Source organism: Nannobrachium achirus, assembly GCF_963921795.1.
Source record: "Nannobrachium achirus genome assembly, chromosome: 2".
Classification (NCBI taxonomy): Eukaryota; Metazoa; Chordata; class Actinopteri; order Myctophiformes; family Myctophidae; genus Nannobrachium; species Nannobrachium achirus.
Window position 1 is genome coordinate 68,616,827 of NC_137811.1, and position 14,509 is coordinate 68,631,335.

General features: G+C 42.9%; 1 protein-coding gene across 1 annotated transcript; it reads right to left on the minus strand.

Annotated features, from left to right (window-relative positions):
• Window positions 1-8,123: 8,123 nt before the first annotated feature.
• Window positions 8,124-9,575, minus strand: LOC308300113 (nuclear factor 7, brain-like; the record flags this gene model as incomplete). Its single annotated transcript, XM_080743892.1, has 1 exon — window positions 8,124-9,575. The coding sequence occupies one exon, from the start codon at window positions 9,573-9,575 to the stop codon at window positions 8,124-8,126; it is 1,452 nt and encodes a 483-aa protein (XP_080600018.1).
• Between the last annotated feature and the right edge of the window lie 4,934 nt (window positions 9,576-14,509).

Below are 14,509 nucleotides of genomic sequence, written 5' to 3' on the forward strand. Positions count from 1 at the left end.
CAAACACACACTGTGTGTAAATGTACTTACACACTTTGTATATTTTTCCACAACAGACATATCAATCAATCAATCAATCTTTATTATTAGCGGACTCAGGTCCATAGAACAGAATACAAGACATAAAAACACTTAACCATGCATATAAGAAACACAACAGGCAATAAAAAATCAATAAGAAGATGTAAAAAATAAATAGTACATATCCTAGCCCACAGGAAAAACACACAGGCATTTTAACCAGTGTACCCTTAGTCTGGATGTGTATCGTGAACTGCTCATAAGGGGGCTTGAAAGTGCCACAATGATGCCGTTAGTTGATACATCCAACCGTTTCATGAATTTGAACATTAAGTTTCTTAAAAGTGCTTTAAAAGTCCTCACTCCCGCAGTGACAAACATCTCACTAGCACTGCCCCCTCTGGGTTTTTTAAGGAGTATCCTCATAGCATCGTTATATGCAACTTGCAGCCTATGCATACTAGATTTCTTATAAGAAGACCAAAGGTGAGCAGTATAGAGTGGTGTACAGTATGTCTTAAACAATGACACTTTCACTTTAGTAGAACATTGACTGAACTTACGAGCAATAGTGTTTGCTTGAGCATACAGTTTTCTACACTGTCTGAAGATATCATCATCATCAGTCATTTGATCAGTAATGAAGTGACCAAGGTATTTGATTTTATTCCAGACTTCTAGATTATTGTCTGATAATTTAAATACAGGAAAATTAAGACGCTTGTCCTCTTTAGTCCTACTTATTAAAACAGCACTTTTGCTGGCATTGTATTTTATGTCATGATCTACGCCATACAGAGAACATACGTCCAGGAGCTGCTGTAAACCAGCACTACTGGGACTCAGGACCACCAGGTCATCAGCATACATCAGGTGGTTTACAATTGTTTCCCCAACCATGCAACCAGTGTTACAACCTCTCAATTGAGCAGATAAGTCATCCATATATAAATTAAATAAAATGGGACTTAAAATTCCCCCCTGCCGGACCCCATTGCTAACCCCAAATGGGGCCGATATACTCCCACCCCATTTGACTCGCATGGTCTGGTGGGCGTACCAGTAGGCCAGGACCCGCACAATATATCCAGGCACACCTCTTTGCTTCATTTTTAAGAAGAGCTTCCTGTGATTAACCCGGTCAAAGGCCCGAGATGCGTCAATAAAACACATGAGGACCGATGAGTTACGTTCTTTGTATTTGCTCACAATATCTTTGAGAGCAAAGATACACAAGTCAGTACCATGCTTTGCTTTGAACCCAAACTGGTTATCAAATGAATTAATATGATCGACAACTCTATCCAGTAGGATTCTTTCCATTACCTTTGAGAGGATACTGGCTATGGCTATGGGCCTATAATTATCCAGGCTACTGACCTTACCCGCTTTGTCCTTAATGACCGGGACAAGCAACACAGAAAGCATTGAATCAGGTAAAATCCCATGAATCATAAAACCAGTAAAACTGATGGATAAAAGAGGGGCTAGCCTCAGACTGGCATTTTTCAGGTGTTCTGCAGAGATCAGGTCCATGCCACAAGCTTTATTGTCAGATAATTTGTGCATGGCTTCATACACTTCATGTGTTTTTATTCCTATAGTGTTGTTATTCATGTCTGAGTCATCTACAAACAACTCACTATGAATACAGTTGAACAGCGTACTATAATGTTGTCGCCACAAGGCTGCAATGTTATCCCCTCCAGAGATTCCTTCAACCGTAGAAGGTAAGGAGGATTTACTATTAGTAATGGCTCTCACATCTTTCCAAAAGTCATTCATATTATTACACATTAGTTTGCTGGCCATGGAGTCTGCCCTCATGGCTTGCTCATTTTTACAAATGAACCGTACCGCATACTTGTATCTAGCATTTGCTAACATTTTATGCTCCAGCTCGGGCCCCTGTCTAGGCCTTCCAGCTATAGCCCACAGTTTAAAGGCATCCCTAGCCTCAGCATGATACACTGCTACATGGTCATTCCAGCCTGGTCTGATGTGACCTTTTCTCTTCCCCTTGTAGTGGGGCTTAGCACCTTCAACCAAGGCAGCCACTATTCCTTCATAAAGTGAACAGAGGGCTTCCTTATGATTAACACTTTTACAATTAGCATCTTTACACATGATAGCATCTATAGGTAAATCAATAGTATGTAATAATGTGTCAGTGGTCAAATAGTAAGAAACTAAATCCTCCTTGGACAGAGTTGACCAGTCCAGTTTACCAGAAAAGTCAATATTGTTGTTTCTATCTATTGAGGGCAGAGCCTCTACATTTATTGTGAAGGTCAGAGGTATATGGTCAGTTGTTGCTAACCCATACCCAATACTCATATTAACTATAGCAGCATGCCCATCAGCTGTACTAATACAGTGGTCTAACCATGAGGTACTATGCCAGGCTTCACTTATATAAGTATAGCTGTCAGTGGGCAGGAGCACTTTGCTTGACAAGGTGAGATTTGAATCGTCACAGAAGTGGATCAGGTGTTTACCAAATAATGAGTTTCTGTCATTAATATCAGAATTAATATCCCCAACAACGTAAACACTGCATGTGTCATTATCTTGAATAAAAGCATTAATAAAGGCAAGTCTGTTCAGATATTCATCCTCGTTCTCACGGGACTCATATGGTGTGTACACATTAAGAACAATGAAATCATTATCATTATGCGTATATTGGATCCCAACACACCAATCTACATCAAGTCGAATAGTCTTTATCACAGCATCAAGTTTCGAGTCCCAGAGAATAGCCACGCCCCCTGGTATTCTCCCTCTGAGTATAGCCTTACTGAGATCAGTCGTCGATTCACCCACTCCGTGGAATTTAGAATTAAGAGAGTTCAGTTTATCCAAATCTTGCTTAGATAAAAATGTCTCTTGTAGACATAAAATGTCACAGCCCTCCAGTAATTTGTCCACAACTAAGCGCCGCGCTTTATCCCCTGCACTCTGTCCCATACGCAGGCCACGACAGTTGTAAGACACGACCCGTATGGCCATTAGCAGGCTGTAGTATTGCCACCGTTGGGCACATTACTCACCCCGAGGGCAAGGTTAGTTAGCGTATTTGCCCCAACCAGTGTGCCTACAGCCTTGCGAGGCTCATAATATCGCCTGACAAATGCACCTTCAGGCCAGAGCTCAGGCATGTACATTTCACCAATGTCATTACATTCAGCAGTCACTTTAAATGAGGCAAATCTGCTGCGCACATTGTCAATTTTATGACAAGTGACATCACGGTTAAGTTTATCCTTGAGATACAGCGCCAACGTGCCAGCGTCTAACTCTGGAGCAAACTTAGTGGCAAATACACTAACAAGTTTAGTCTTAACCGTTTTGATGCTACTCACAACACTTGTGCCAACAATGGATACTGCTCCTCCTGGTCTCTTCCGTGCTGCGGAGGTAGCAGTCGCCCGCGAACCTGCGCGGACAGTGGCGTTCCCCGATCCCTGTTGTGGCCGGCTGTTTTTCACAACTTTGCTCCATGGAGGAGAGCTTGCAGCTGTGGTTACGGTAAACCGTGACACCGATCCATTTGGACCTTTCAGGTCGGAAGCGGAGGCGATCTTCAAGCCGTTCCCGGCTCTGTCTTGCCTGCAGGGCGACTGTGCTAGTCTCCCCGCTGACGTGTCGTTCACTGCGGCGCCCAGGTCCCGCGATACGGCGGCTTCCTCGTCCTCCGTCTCGCCCTCGGGGTGTTCCCCCCGGTCCGGAGCACGGTCTGCATGCGACACGCGCCCGTCTTCAGGGGCATTCAAACCAGCCTCCATGCCACCCTCGCCAGGTCCAACACCATGGCCAGGACAGCGCTCCAAAGCTGTGACTCTGAGGTTGACTTCCACAGCGTCGGCTCGTACCTGTTCACAAACATCTGTCTGCAGCTGGGTCAAGCGTTTCAGCGCGCCAACCTCAACACAGAGTTGCTCCATTCTCCGCAGTAGGCAAGTGACATCGATGCTGGTGAACGTAACTGGCGGCAGTTCATCCAGGTAATATGAAACAAATCTGGGTACATTTTCCCCACATTCGTTCAGGACTTTGAGACACAATTTGACGTTGTTTGTATCTTTATGCTGGCCTTTATGCGCTATGTTCCGCTGAGTTGTTGCAGGGCACAGGTCAAACAAAACTTTCTTGGAAGCCTCGATCCCGTCTGAATCAAAAGTGTTTGTAGCCAACAACACTATTTCATCTTGATTCATGGTCTTAATTCTAATAGAGAGAAAGTTCAGTAACTCATCCTCCACTATTACTTTGCCTTCCTCAGTTCTGTAGATCTCTGGTTTTAATCGTGATCGTTTGAAAGCGGGAGCTGCAGCAGGAGCTGCCGTGCTGCTGTCTGGTCCCTCCGCCATCTTTTTAGTTTAAAGCTCGGTATTGTCCATAATCAGTCATCCTCCGACTATCTCTCTCTCTCTCTTCTCTCACACACACACACACACACACACACACACACACACACACACACACACACACACACACACACACACACACACACACACACACACACACACACACACACAGGTTTGCATTTGCTACTTTGTGGGGACATTACACATAGTCTACTATCCCTGTGGGGACATTCCATTAATTTTTATGCAAGTCCTGTGGCCTTACCCTAACCTCTATCCCTAACCCTAACCCTAACCCTTAACCTAACCCCTAAACCTAACCCTTGCCATGTGGGACACTAAAATGTGTCCCCACAAGGTCTTTTTCTCCGATTGTACTATCTTTGTGGGCACCTGTGGGCCCCCACAAAGATAGTATTGCAAGCCCACACACACACACACACACACACACACACACACACACACACACACACACACACACACACACACACACACAGCTGGGATGTCTGCCACCAGCACAGATACGTCAGCAGTCTGATGTGATGACATCACGTTAGTCAGCCAGCCAATGCTGATAGCTGTGGAAACACAGACAGTGAGTGGACATCAGCACATCTGTCAGGTGTGTGTGTGTGTGTGTGTGTGTGTGTGTGTGTGTGTGTGTGTGTGTGTGTGTGTGTGTGTGTGTGTGTGTGTGTGTGTGTGTGTGTGTGTGTGTGTGTGTGTGTGTGTGTGTGTGTGTGTGTGTGTGTGTGTGTGTGTGTGTGTGTGTGTGTGTGTGCGCGCGCGTGCGTGCATCACATCTGTCAAACGTGTGGGAGAGAGAGTCTGTGTTCCCTAATGTGCTGCTGTACCACGGTTGTGGAAAGACTTGTGTGTGTGTGTTCAGTGTGTTCGCTCTGAAACATGAAACAGGCTGTCTATAGGTTCCTTCTCTGGTAATTAAATATGGTTGTGTAGCTACATCTAGTGGACTGAGTTGCAAACTGCACGACAGCATATTCTACTGCTTCACACACACACACACACATACACACACACACACACACACACGCACACACACACACACACACACACACACACACACACACACACACACACACACACACACATTTTTGCAAAGCACTGTGCTCAAAAACCAATCACAGTGCACCTAGAGTTTGAGTACAATTGCTTCATAATTATATAATATGGTTCCTTGATGAAAGGTTCTTACTTCTTAAAATCACCCGCAGATTGCGTTTCTCTCCGGTGGTAATCATTTCTTAATACAATAATGTTTACTACAACAGAACTTAACTGTAATGTATTGTTATTGTTATAAGTCATTGTTATGTCTGAACTTAACCTAATCACCCAAAAAGGAGAGGAGTTTGAGACCGTCCAATCAATGACACAACTATACCCTCTCTTTCGTAGAGCACAATGGTCTGATTTAATCACTTACAGTCCTTTGATAATGCTGTCTGATCAAAAGCCTTTTCTGTTGAAATGTAATCAAAGGGGTTTCAATTGATTAAAACTGGCTGTTGGAAACTGAGATAGACACATTCCACAATGTAGAAATAACAATGTCCTATAATTAACTTGAGTAATTGAGTCATTATTACATTTTAACAGCGTTATGATATCATCACAACACATGGTTGACACTCCGATACATGGGCAATGTTGGGTAATTCATGGCGATACGATAATATGATTACATTAATCTGTTTTTAAATCGATACAGTAACTAGCAAAACACAATCTGTGTGAAATGTCTGGATAGTGCAGGTTTTTAAGGGAAAAGTGTAGTACAGTATTATGAATATGGATATGTAAAGACAGTGATTCTCTGGCAAATACATGGACATTATAATTCAACACATATGGGCAAAACTCGCACCTTGACATGAACTCAGATTCGTTCAACGATATGAGCTTAGATCTGCTATTTTTGAAACATTTAGAAAATCTGTGCAAATCTTTGAATATACAGAATATATATACATTTTTATCTTTGCTTCTGTGGGTCCCTGGAACAAAGTATTATAAGATAGACAGGGCTCTGAGGCTAAGTACATATAATCTTGGGGGTTAGAGTGATATGAAAAGTTTTGAGCACCACTGATAAAGCAATATAACGTCACTGTCGGGCAGAAGCCTTGTATCTCCAAGTTCCCAATTTCAAGTAAAGTCCTGCTTCATCATACAAGACTGTCGCACAAAACTGCGATGCATTGTGTTCTTGTAGATCTGCTATTTTCACTACTTTCCACCCAACAACAATGGTAAGTTTTTCCAAAAACGTTTAGAATTCGCCTCAGGTCTTTACATGCTAATATTCCTTTTTGCTGTCATCATTTTGATGCTCTTCTACACATTTTAAAACTGCACCGATTAGTGAAAGATTGCATGGCAATACAATCTGCAATACGACTAACCCAGAACCTTCTACCTACGGAGAGTTGCGTCACTCCCATTCACTTCATGGGGCCAGGTCTTCTACGCACACATCTATTGGCGTATAGTGACAAACGGCGAACCGGAAGTTTACAAAATGCATTGAAGTCTATGAGGTGTAAAGTGACAATGAACCACGTGACCAGCGCTGTTTCTGACCCCGCAGTGGCATGACTCTCTGATTAGACGACTCTGGACTAACCTATAGAATTGTGAAACCCCACTACCAATGGGCTTTGTATAATATTTGTCTATCAGTCTGTCACACATCACACTTTTGCCCTACTCATATCTCTGCCACTGTTGCCCGGATCCATGCCAAACTTTGCACACACACTCACATGGCCCTCTTCTAGCGCCACCATGAGGCTTATTCTTGCTAAACACATTTTTGGCCACTGCTCCTACAGATTTGGCCCTAAAATCACGCAAAGCGGTACACACTCACAGTATCTCTACAGTCATGTCATCAAAATGCATCTGTCCCATCTAGCGCCACTATCTGGCCGATTTTTTTGTAAAACACATTTTTGGACACTGCTCCTACAGATTTTGCCCTAAAATCACGCAAAGCGGTACACAGTATCTCTAAGGTCATGTCATCAACATGGATCTGTCCCATTTCCCATATTCCCTCCTGATTGCCTTCTAAAGTTTGTGTATGGACCTGACGGTCGCTTATCTCCCGATTTAGGGAGTCTTACTGGTATTTCTATAATATATAGTCTCAATTTGGAGACTGACTGGATGAGCTTAAAAAGTATTCAGTATCAGGATTAAACTGATATCGTTTAGCGTTAACAGAACTGAACAAGTGAACTCAAATCACACAAGAGGTAGATGTTTATTTGAATCAAACATATCATGCCATCATTATAGTTGATTTTACAGATCTATATTGTCCTTAGAAGTCAGAGCCAAAATAATCATACAAGCATACACAAAACAACAAAACAAACATCATTATGTATTAAATCATTTTAAAAATACAAAATAACGACAAACACACTTTTACAATAAAGCTAGGCTATAGAATCATGAAAATCCACTACCTCACTATGAAACAAATCAAACAATGATGGCTTCATATCATTTTTTCTATATTGTCACTGTCGGGCAGAAACCTCGTATCTCCAAGTTTCAAATTTGTACTTTTTTCACCAAGCCCTGCTTCACCATACAAGGCTGTCGCACAAAAGTTTAATTCATTTTTAAAATGATAAATACAAAGGAACGGTCTTGGACATACAAGGTTTCCACCCGACAACGACGATATAGTCGCCATCGTCAATCCTCAACATCATCAACATCATCGTTCCACTCAATCTTCCCCGGTAACATCTTCATAGTAGCAGTAGCGCTAATGAATGGAAAGAGTGTTTCAGTGAAAGTGTGCGTGAAGGTGTGTATGTGTGTGTTAGTATCAGGATCAGAGAATGACAGTTTTCCTCTGTTCCAGTCCAGACTGACTCTGATAGTATGGGGAACCTGTTTCCACAAGAGATTGGTCTTTGACCCTGGTGAGGAGGCCATTGAGTATGAACCAGAGTTTATTCTCCAGAATGGACCCCCTCCGGTTCCCTTCCTCTGAAAGGACTCTGCTAAGACACCCATTGACCAGTGTTTACTGTCTCCCACCTCAACATCCCAGCTGTGAGTCCCTGAGTTAAAGCCCTCAGAACCCAGGACAACGTGCAAGTGGTCAAACCTCTCTGGGTTGTCTGGAAGCTGCTGGCTTTCTCCAGGTCTCACACTGGTCAGATCATCAGACAGGGTATATTTTGGATGGGCAGTGTTGGGGTCCAGAATGACAGGAGTGTAGGAGACAGTGTCCTTCATCTTGTCCCAGACTCTGAAGGTCAGGTTGCCCAGGTGTTTGGCCACATCTATCAGTGCTCCTGATGACAGCGGCTGTGGGTCCTGCAGTGTGAGCTGGAGTCTTTCCATTGTAGTCTCGTAGTTCTGCAGGAATGAGACGTGTTCAGCTCTCATCTCCTCCTCTAAAGCTGCGATTGTGTATGAAAGGGTTGATATGTCTCTGTTCAGAGCCTCGTTCGTCTCCTTCATCAGCTGACACTTGTGTTCCTTTTCCTCCCTCAGCGCTGTGATGCTGGCCTCCTCTTCCTCTTGTAGAAACCGATGCATCTTCTTAAACTGCTCCTTAATCCTACTCGTTGTGCACTGGGCCTGGACTCTAATGTATTCTGCTGTTTGCTCATATTTACCCCTAACATAATTACGTACCTTCAGTTTAATCTGTAAACGCTTCAGTGATTTCTGGACTTCCTCCTTTTGTTCCAGTGCAACTTCATCGATGGGTCTGAAACTGTGGTTGGTGTGTTTGTCTGAATGAAGACACACAACACACGCTGGCTGTTGACATTCCATGCAGAAGAGCTTGAACTTCTCGGTGTGCAGACCGCAGTCAACATCAGACCCTGATGAAGTTCTTGGATGTTTTGTTGCTCGGTTGCAGAGAACCTCAGACCCAGATGAAGTTTTCGGACGTTTTGAAGCTCTCTGACGTCTCGCCTGTAGGAAGGCTTCGCACAAGTTCTTCAGAACCAGGTTACAGGGTGGATGATCCGTTGAAGATATTTCCTTACAAATCGGACATTCCTTTAATTGCTTCTCTCCCCACCATGCGTGCACACAGCCTCTGCAGAAGCTGTGGCTGCACAGCAGGACAACAGGATCTTTAAAGATGTCACGACACACAGGACAGGAAATGGTAGCCATTGCGTCTCTCAGTGATGCTACGAACGCTGTGGTGAACGAGACGGGATATCAACCAGTCAGTGGTGGTAACACGCCCTTCTCCGGATACAATGTTCCCCAAAGTTGACTTTCGTAGTGAATCCCGGTTCTTGTTAAAGTCCGTTCAGCAGTCTGGGTCGGTGTCAGTATTCTCTCTCGTATAGTACATTAGTTATAGAAAGACAGCCTGTCCTCTCTCACTGGAAGATGTGTGTTTGATCTGAACTGAACTGAATCTTTTATTGTCACAAATGAGTATGATAAGGGACGGTGCTTTCACATGCAAATCACACACACACACACACACACACACACACACACACACACACACACACACACACACGCACACACACATACACATACACATACACACATACATACAAAGACACGTCTAGGCATGTCAACAGCCATTTTATGGTTGATTACATTTAAAAAAAGATAACCTGATGAAGGTCTATAGCCGAAACGTTATTCCCATTGAATATTTTTAATTGCATTTGAAGACAGTGTGAACTGTGAAGGTGTTTTTCTTTCAACAGTTAATTAAATCACTGTAGCCACACCCAAGCTGCTCATTCCCTGATTTAAAGACCACAACTAAAAAGTTAAAGTGAAATTGTTTTTATTACAATGTAAGTTTTATCTTCTTGCACAATATCATATATGACAATTCAGTTAGTTGACTTGACTGACAGTATGTATTCCCCAAATGAATTATTATATTTAGAGCATGGTGATCCATTTCTTTCCATGACTATTCAATATTTCAAATGTAAGATATAACCAGCTAGTTGATTGGTTGTTTTATTTTGAGAATGTTACCTTCAAAAAAAAAAAAGAAAGTTAAATTATTTGATTACACCAATTGACATTTTTTTGCCTTAATTCCTACATATATTCTATCAATGTTGAATTAAACCAGACATTTTCGACTTGGTCCTCAAAAAGAATGAATTTATTTTCTAATTTTGTCACTTCTAACGAAACCATATGGAGACAAAGACAATTAGCGGGAACATCACTGACCAACCCTGCCGGTTGATTGTGTCATCGCATCAGTGGGCTTTGTTCACTTAATCTCTCTCCACAGGACATTCCTTTGAGAATGCTTGCAACTGTGTTTCTATGGGTTTGTCGCTCTAATGTCACTGTGATTTCAGGGGAACCACTCTAACAGAATGGGTTTGCCGCTTTGACATCACGCTCTGACTTCACTGTGATCTCACAATAACAGAATCCCTTTTATGCCCATATATGAAGTTCCCTGATGTCATCAATATTAAGCACACATCTAACAGGACTTCATATGGGAATGAAGTCCCATGATGACCACTGGTACCCATATATGGAGATCCATGTACTGAATATGGAGATATGCTGTGAGAGCCCAAACATGCTTATCTGTTATTCGTTATGTGAAAGTCCTATGACTTCTATGACATCTGATATCATACCCTTTTATGCCCATACATGGAGATCCCTGTCTGTAGAACCAGCCATGCAGATATGGGCTGTCTTGGCCATAATGGATTCTGTTAGTGTTGTATGTGGCTTATGTGGCCTCCATATATATGTAACTGGTCCGGGCACAGGCCAGATGGCCAAGAATTGGCGTGACCTCGCGCATGTTGCCCTGAGGCGTCTTAGTATGTATGCTGTCAAAGACAAACAGGTCTTCACACACCTCTCTGAATGGATCGCCTTTTTGAGCGGTGGTCACACCGTCTCCTTAACGTGAATGTGTGTGTAGCTATGTGTCTATGCGTCTAGTGTGTGAGAGAGAGAGACTTGAATGACACAACACAGTTTCACACCTTTCAACAAAGAAAACAATCAAATACTGCCATGGCGGCATATCAAAAGGCTGAAGGAACTACACAAATGAACAGATTAAATGACCAGTGGGCATCTTTACAATAGTGCCCATAAAATACAACAGCTACACACCAGTTTTAGTGAAAGACTGCATTCCAATTAACACACTCTGCAATAGTGCTGATTTCGTAGACTAAAACTATGGCGAAAAATGTCCGCCAACTACCTTTTTTAACTGACCAAAACTAAATAAAAACTAAGTGTGATGACCCAATGCATACTCCACTACTTAACCCAATTTCCAGGACTATATAACAATAATTCAGCTCAATAACAGGTCTCTTACTCCTATGCGCAATGCCCAAAGACAGGTAGTGTATGCCAGTGGTTCTCAACCTTTTCAGGTCATGACTCGTGACCCCCGAAATAATCGTGTTTTAACTGGGGACCCGGCACCCTGACGAGCACTAAGAGTTGAGGAATTTTGTATAACACTGTTCTATTGTGAGCATGTAGATCGGCTATTTTCACAATTTCTGCCTCTAATATTTGCAATTTGGCCCATGTTTAATTTGTCATTTCAGAGGTATTAACAAAATCAATACCAAAGACAATGCATAGCTATTCTTTCCAGGACCTTCCAGGACCCTTGATAAATTCCAAAACTTTTCCAGTACTGGAAAAATATTTTTCTAATTTCAAAATATTTCCAGGAATTTCATGACCGTGTGAACCCTGTGTCTAGAGCCGAGTTTAAATCGGTTCAGTTTGGGGTGTCACGATATCTCGGCAACACTGAACACAAAGCATCAGTATTAAAACTAAGAGTGTTTTTGCTTTTAACAGAACATAATGGACAACTGAATCCAAATTGCACAAGAGATAGATGTTTATTTCAATTAAACATATCATTACAGTTCTCTTTACAGATCAATAATTTATTTACAAGTCAGACCAAAGATGATCACATTGTTTGATTATTTTGTAGCATCACAAGATATTTCAAAAGTTGATAGTTGAAATGGTTGAATAAATCCTTTTGACATTCATGCATACATGTTACAGTGATTCTAGAAATTCATGCCCATTGAACACTTAATTGCATATTTAATAAAGTTAATAAAATACATGCTTCCTTTACACTGATCATTTTGATGCTCTACAACTTGTGGGTGCATTGTATGATTAAATTATTACAAAAATACAAAATAATTACAGTTTTAGTTTAAAGATTACATGCCAACACAATCTAAAATGTTATACCCATGAAAACCCACTATCTCGCCATGAATCTCGGCATGTCATCATAAACAACATCATTGTTCCAGAACACTGAGCTTCCCTGGTAAGATCTTCATACTAGCAGTAGCGCTAATGAATGGAAAGAGTGGCTCAGTGAAAGTGTGTGTGAAGGTGTGTATGTGTGTGTTAGTGTCAGGATCAGAGAATGCCAGTTTCCCTCCGTTGCAGTCCAGCTGGACTCTGATCCTACGAGGAATCTGCTTCCACAAGAGATTTGTTTGTGACCCTGGTGAGGCCATTGAGGTTGAATCTGAGTTTATTTTCCAGAATGGACCCCCTCCGGTTCCCTTCCTCTGAAAAGACTCTGCTAAGACACCCAGTGACCAGTGTTTACTGTCTCCCACCTCAACATCCCAGCTGTGAGTCCCTGAGTTAAAGCCCTCAGAACCCAGGACAACGTGCACGTGGTCAAACCTCTCTGGGTTGTCTGGAATCCAAATTCTTCCAATGCTCACACTGGTCAGATCGTCAGACAGGATGAGCCCTGGTTTGGCAGTGTTGGGGTCCAGAATGACAGGAGTGTAGGAGACAATGTCCTTCATCTTGTCCCAGACTCTGAAGGTCAGGTTGCCCAGGTGTTTGGCCACGTCTATCAGTGCTCCTGAGACCAGCTCTGGGTCCTGCAGTGTGAACTGGCCTATTTCCATTGTGATCCTGTAGTTCTGCAGGAACGAGACGTGTTCAGCTCTCATCTCCTCCTCCATGGCTGCGATTGTGTATGAAAGGGTTGATATGTCTCTGTTCAGACCCTCAATCTTCTGCTTCATGAAGTGAGTCTTCAATTCCTCTTCCTCTCTCAGTGCAGAGACTATAGTCTCCTCTTCGTCTTCTAGAAACTGATGAAGCGTTTTAAACTGTTCCGTAATCCTACTCTTTGTGTGCTGGGCCTGGCCTCTGATGTATTCTGCTGTTTGTGCATATTTACCCCTGACAGCATTAAACACCTTAAGCTTCTTCTGTAAACGCTTCAGTGATTTCTGGACTTCCTCCTTTTGTTCCAGTGCAACTTCATCGATGGGTCTGAAACTGTGGTTGGTGTGCTTGTCTGAATGAAGACACACAACACACGCTGGCTGTTGACATTCCAGGCAGAAGAGTTTGAGTTTCTCGGCGTGCAGATTGCAGAGAACCTCAGACCCTGTTGAAGTTCTCGGACGTTTTGAAGCTCTCTGATGTCTCTCCTGTGTGAAGGCCTCACACAAGTTCTTCAGAGCCAGGTTACGGGGTGGATTATCCATTGAAGATATGTTCTTACAAACAGGACATTCCTTTATTTGCTTCTCTCCCCACCACGTGTGCACACAGCCTCTGCAGAAGCTGTGGCTGCATAACAGGACAACAGGATCGTTAAAGATGTCACGACACACAGGACAGGAAAAATCCACATCTGAAAGAGACATCTGCGAAGCCATTACGTCTCTCTCAGTGAAACTACAATCACTCACTGATCAAGACAGGAAATCAGCCAGTCAGTCAGTGTAACACTCCCTTCTCCCGACAGAATGTTCCCTGAAGTTGGCTTTCACAGCAAATCCTGGTTCTTGTTAATTAAAGTCCATTCATCTGACAGAGTCAGCAGCAGTCTGGGTCGTATTCCCTCCTGTAGTTGTGGAAAGACAGCCTGTCCTCTCTCACTCGAAGATGTGTTTGGTCTGATTTGAAGGTGAATCTTTTATTGTCTCAGGCAGGTCTGGTAAGGGGCGGAGCTTTGACATGCGCACACATGTCTGGGTGTAGTCTGGGCGTGTCGATTTCAGTATCAACACTGGAGTATTCAGGACAAGTATCAATGCTGATAC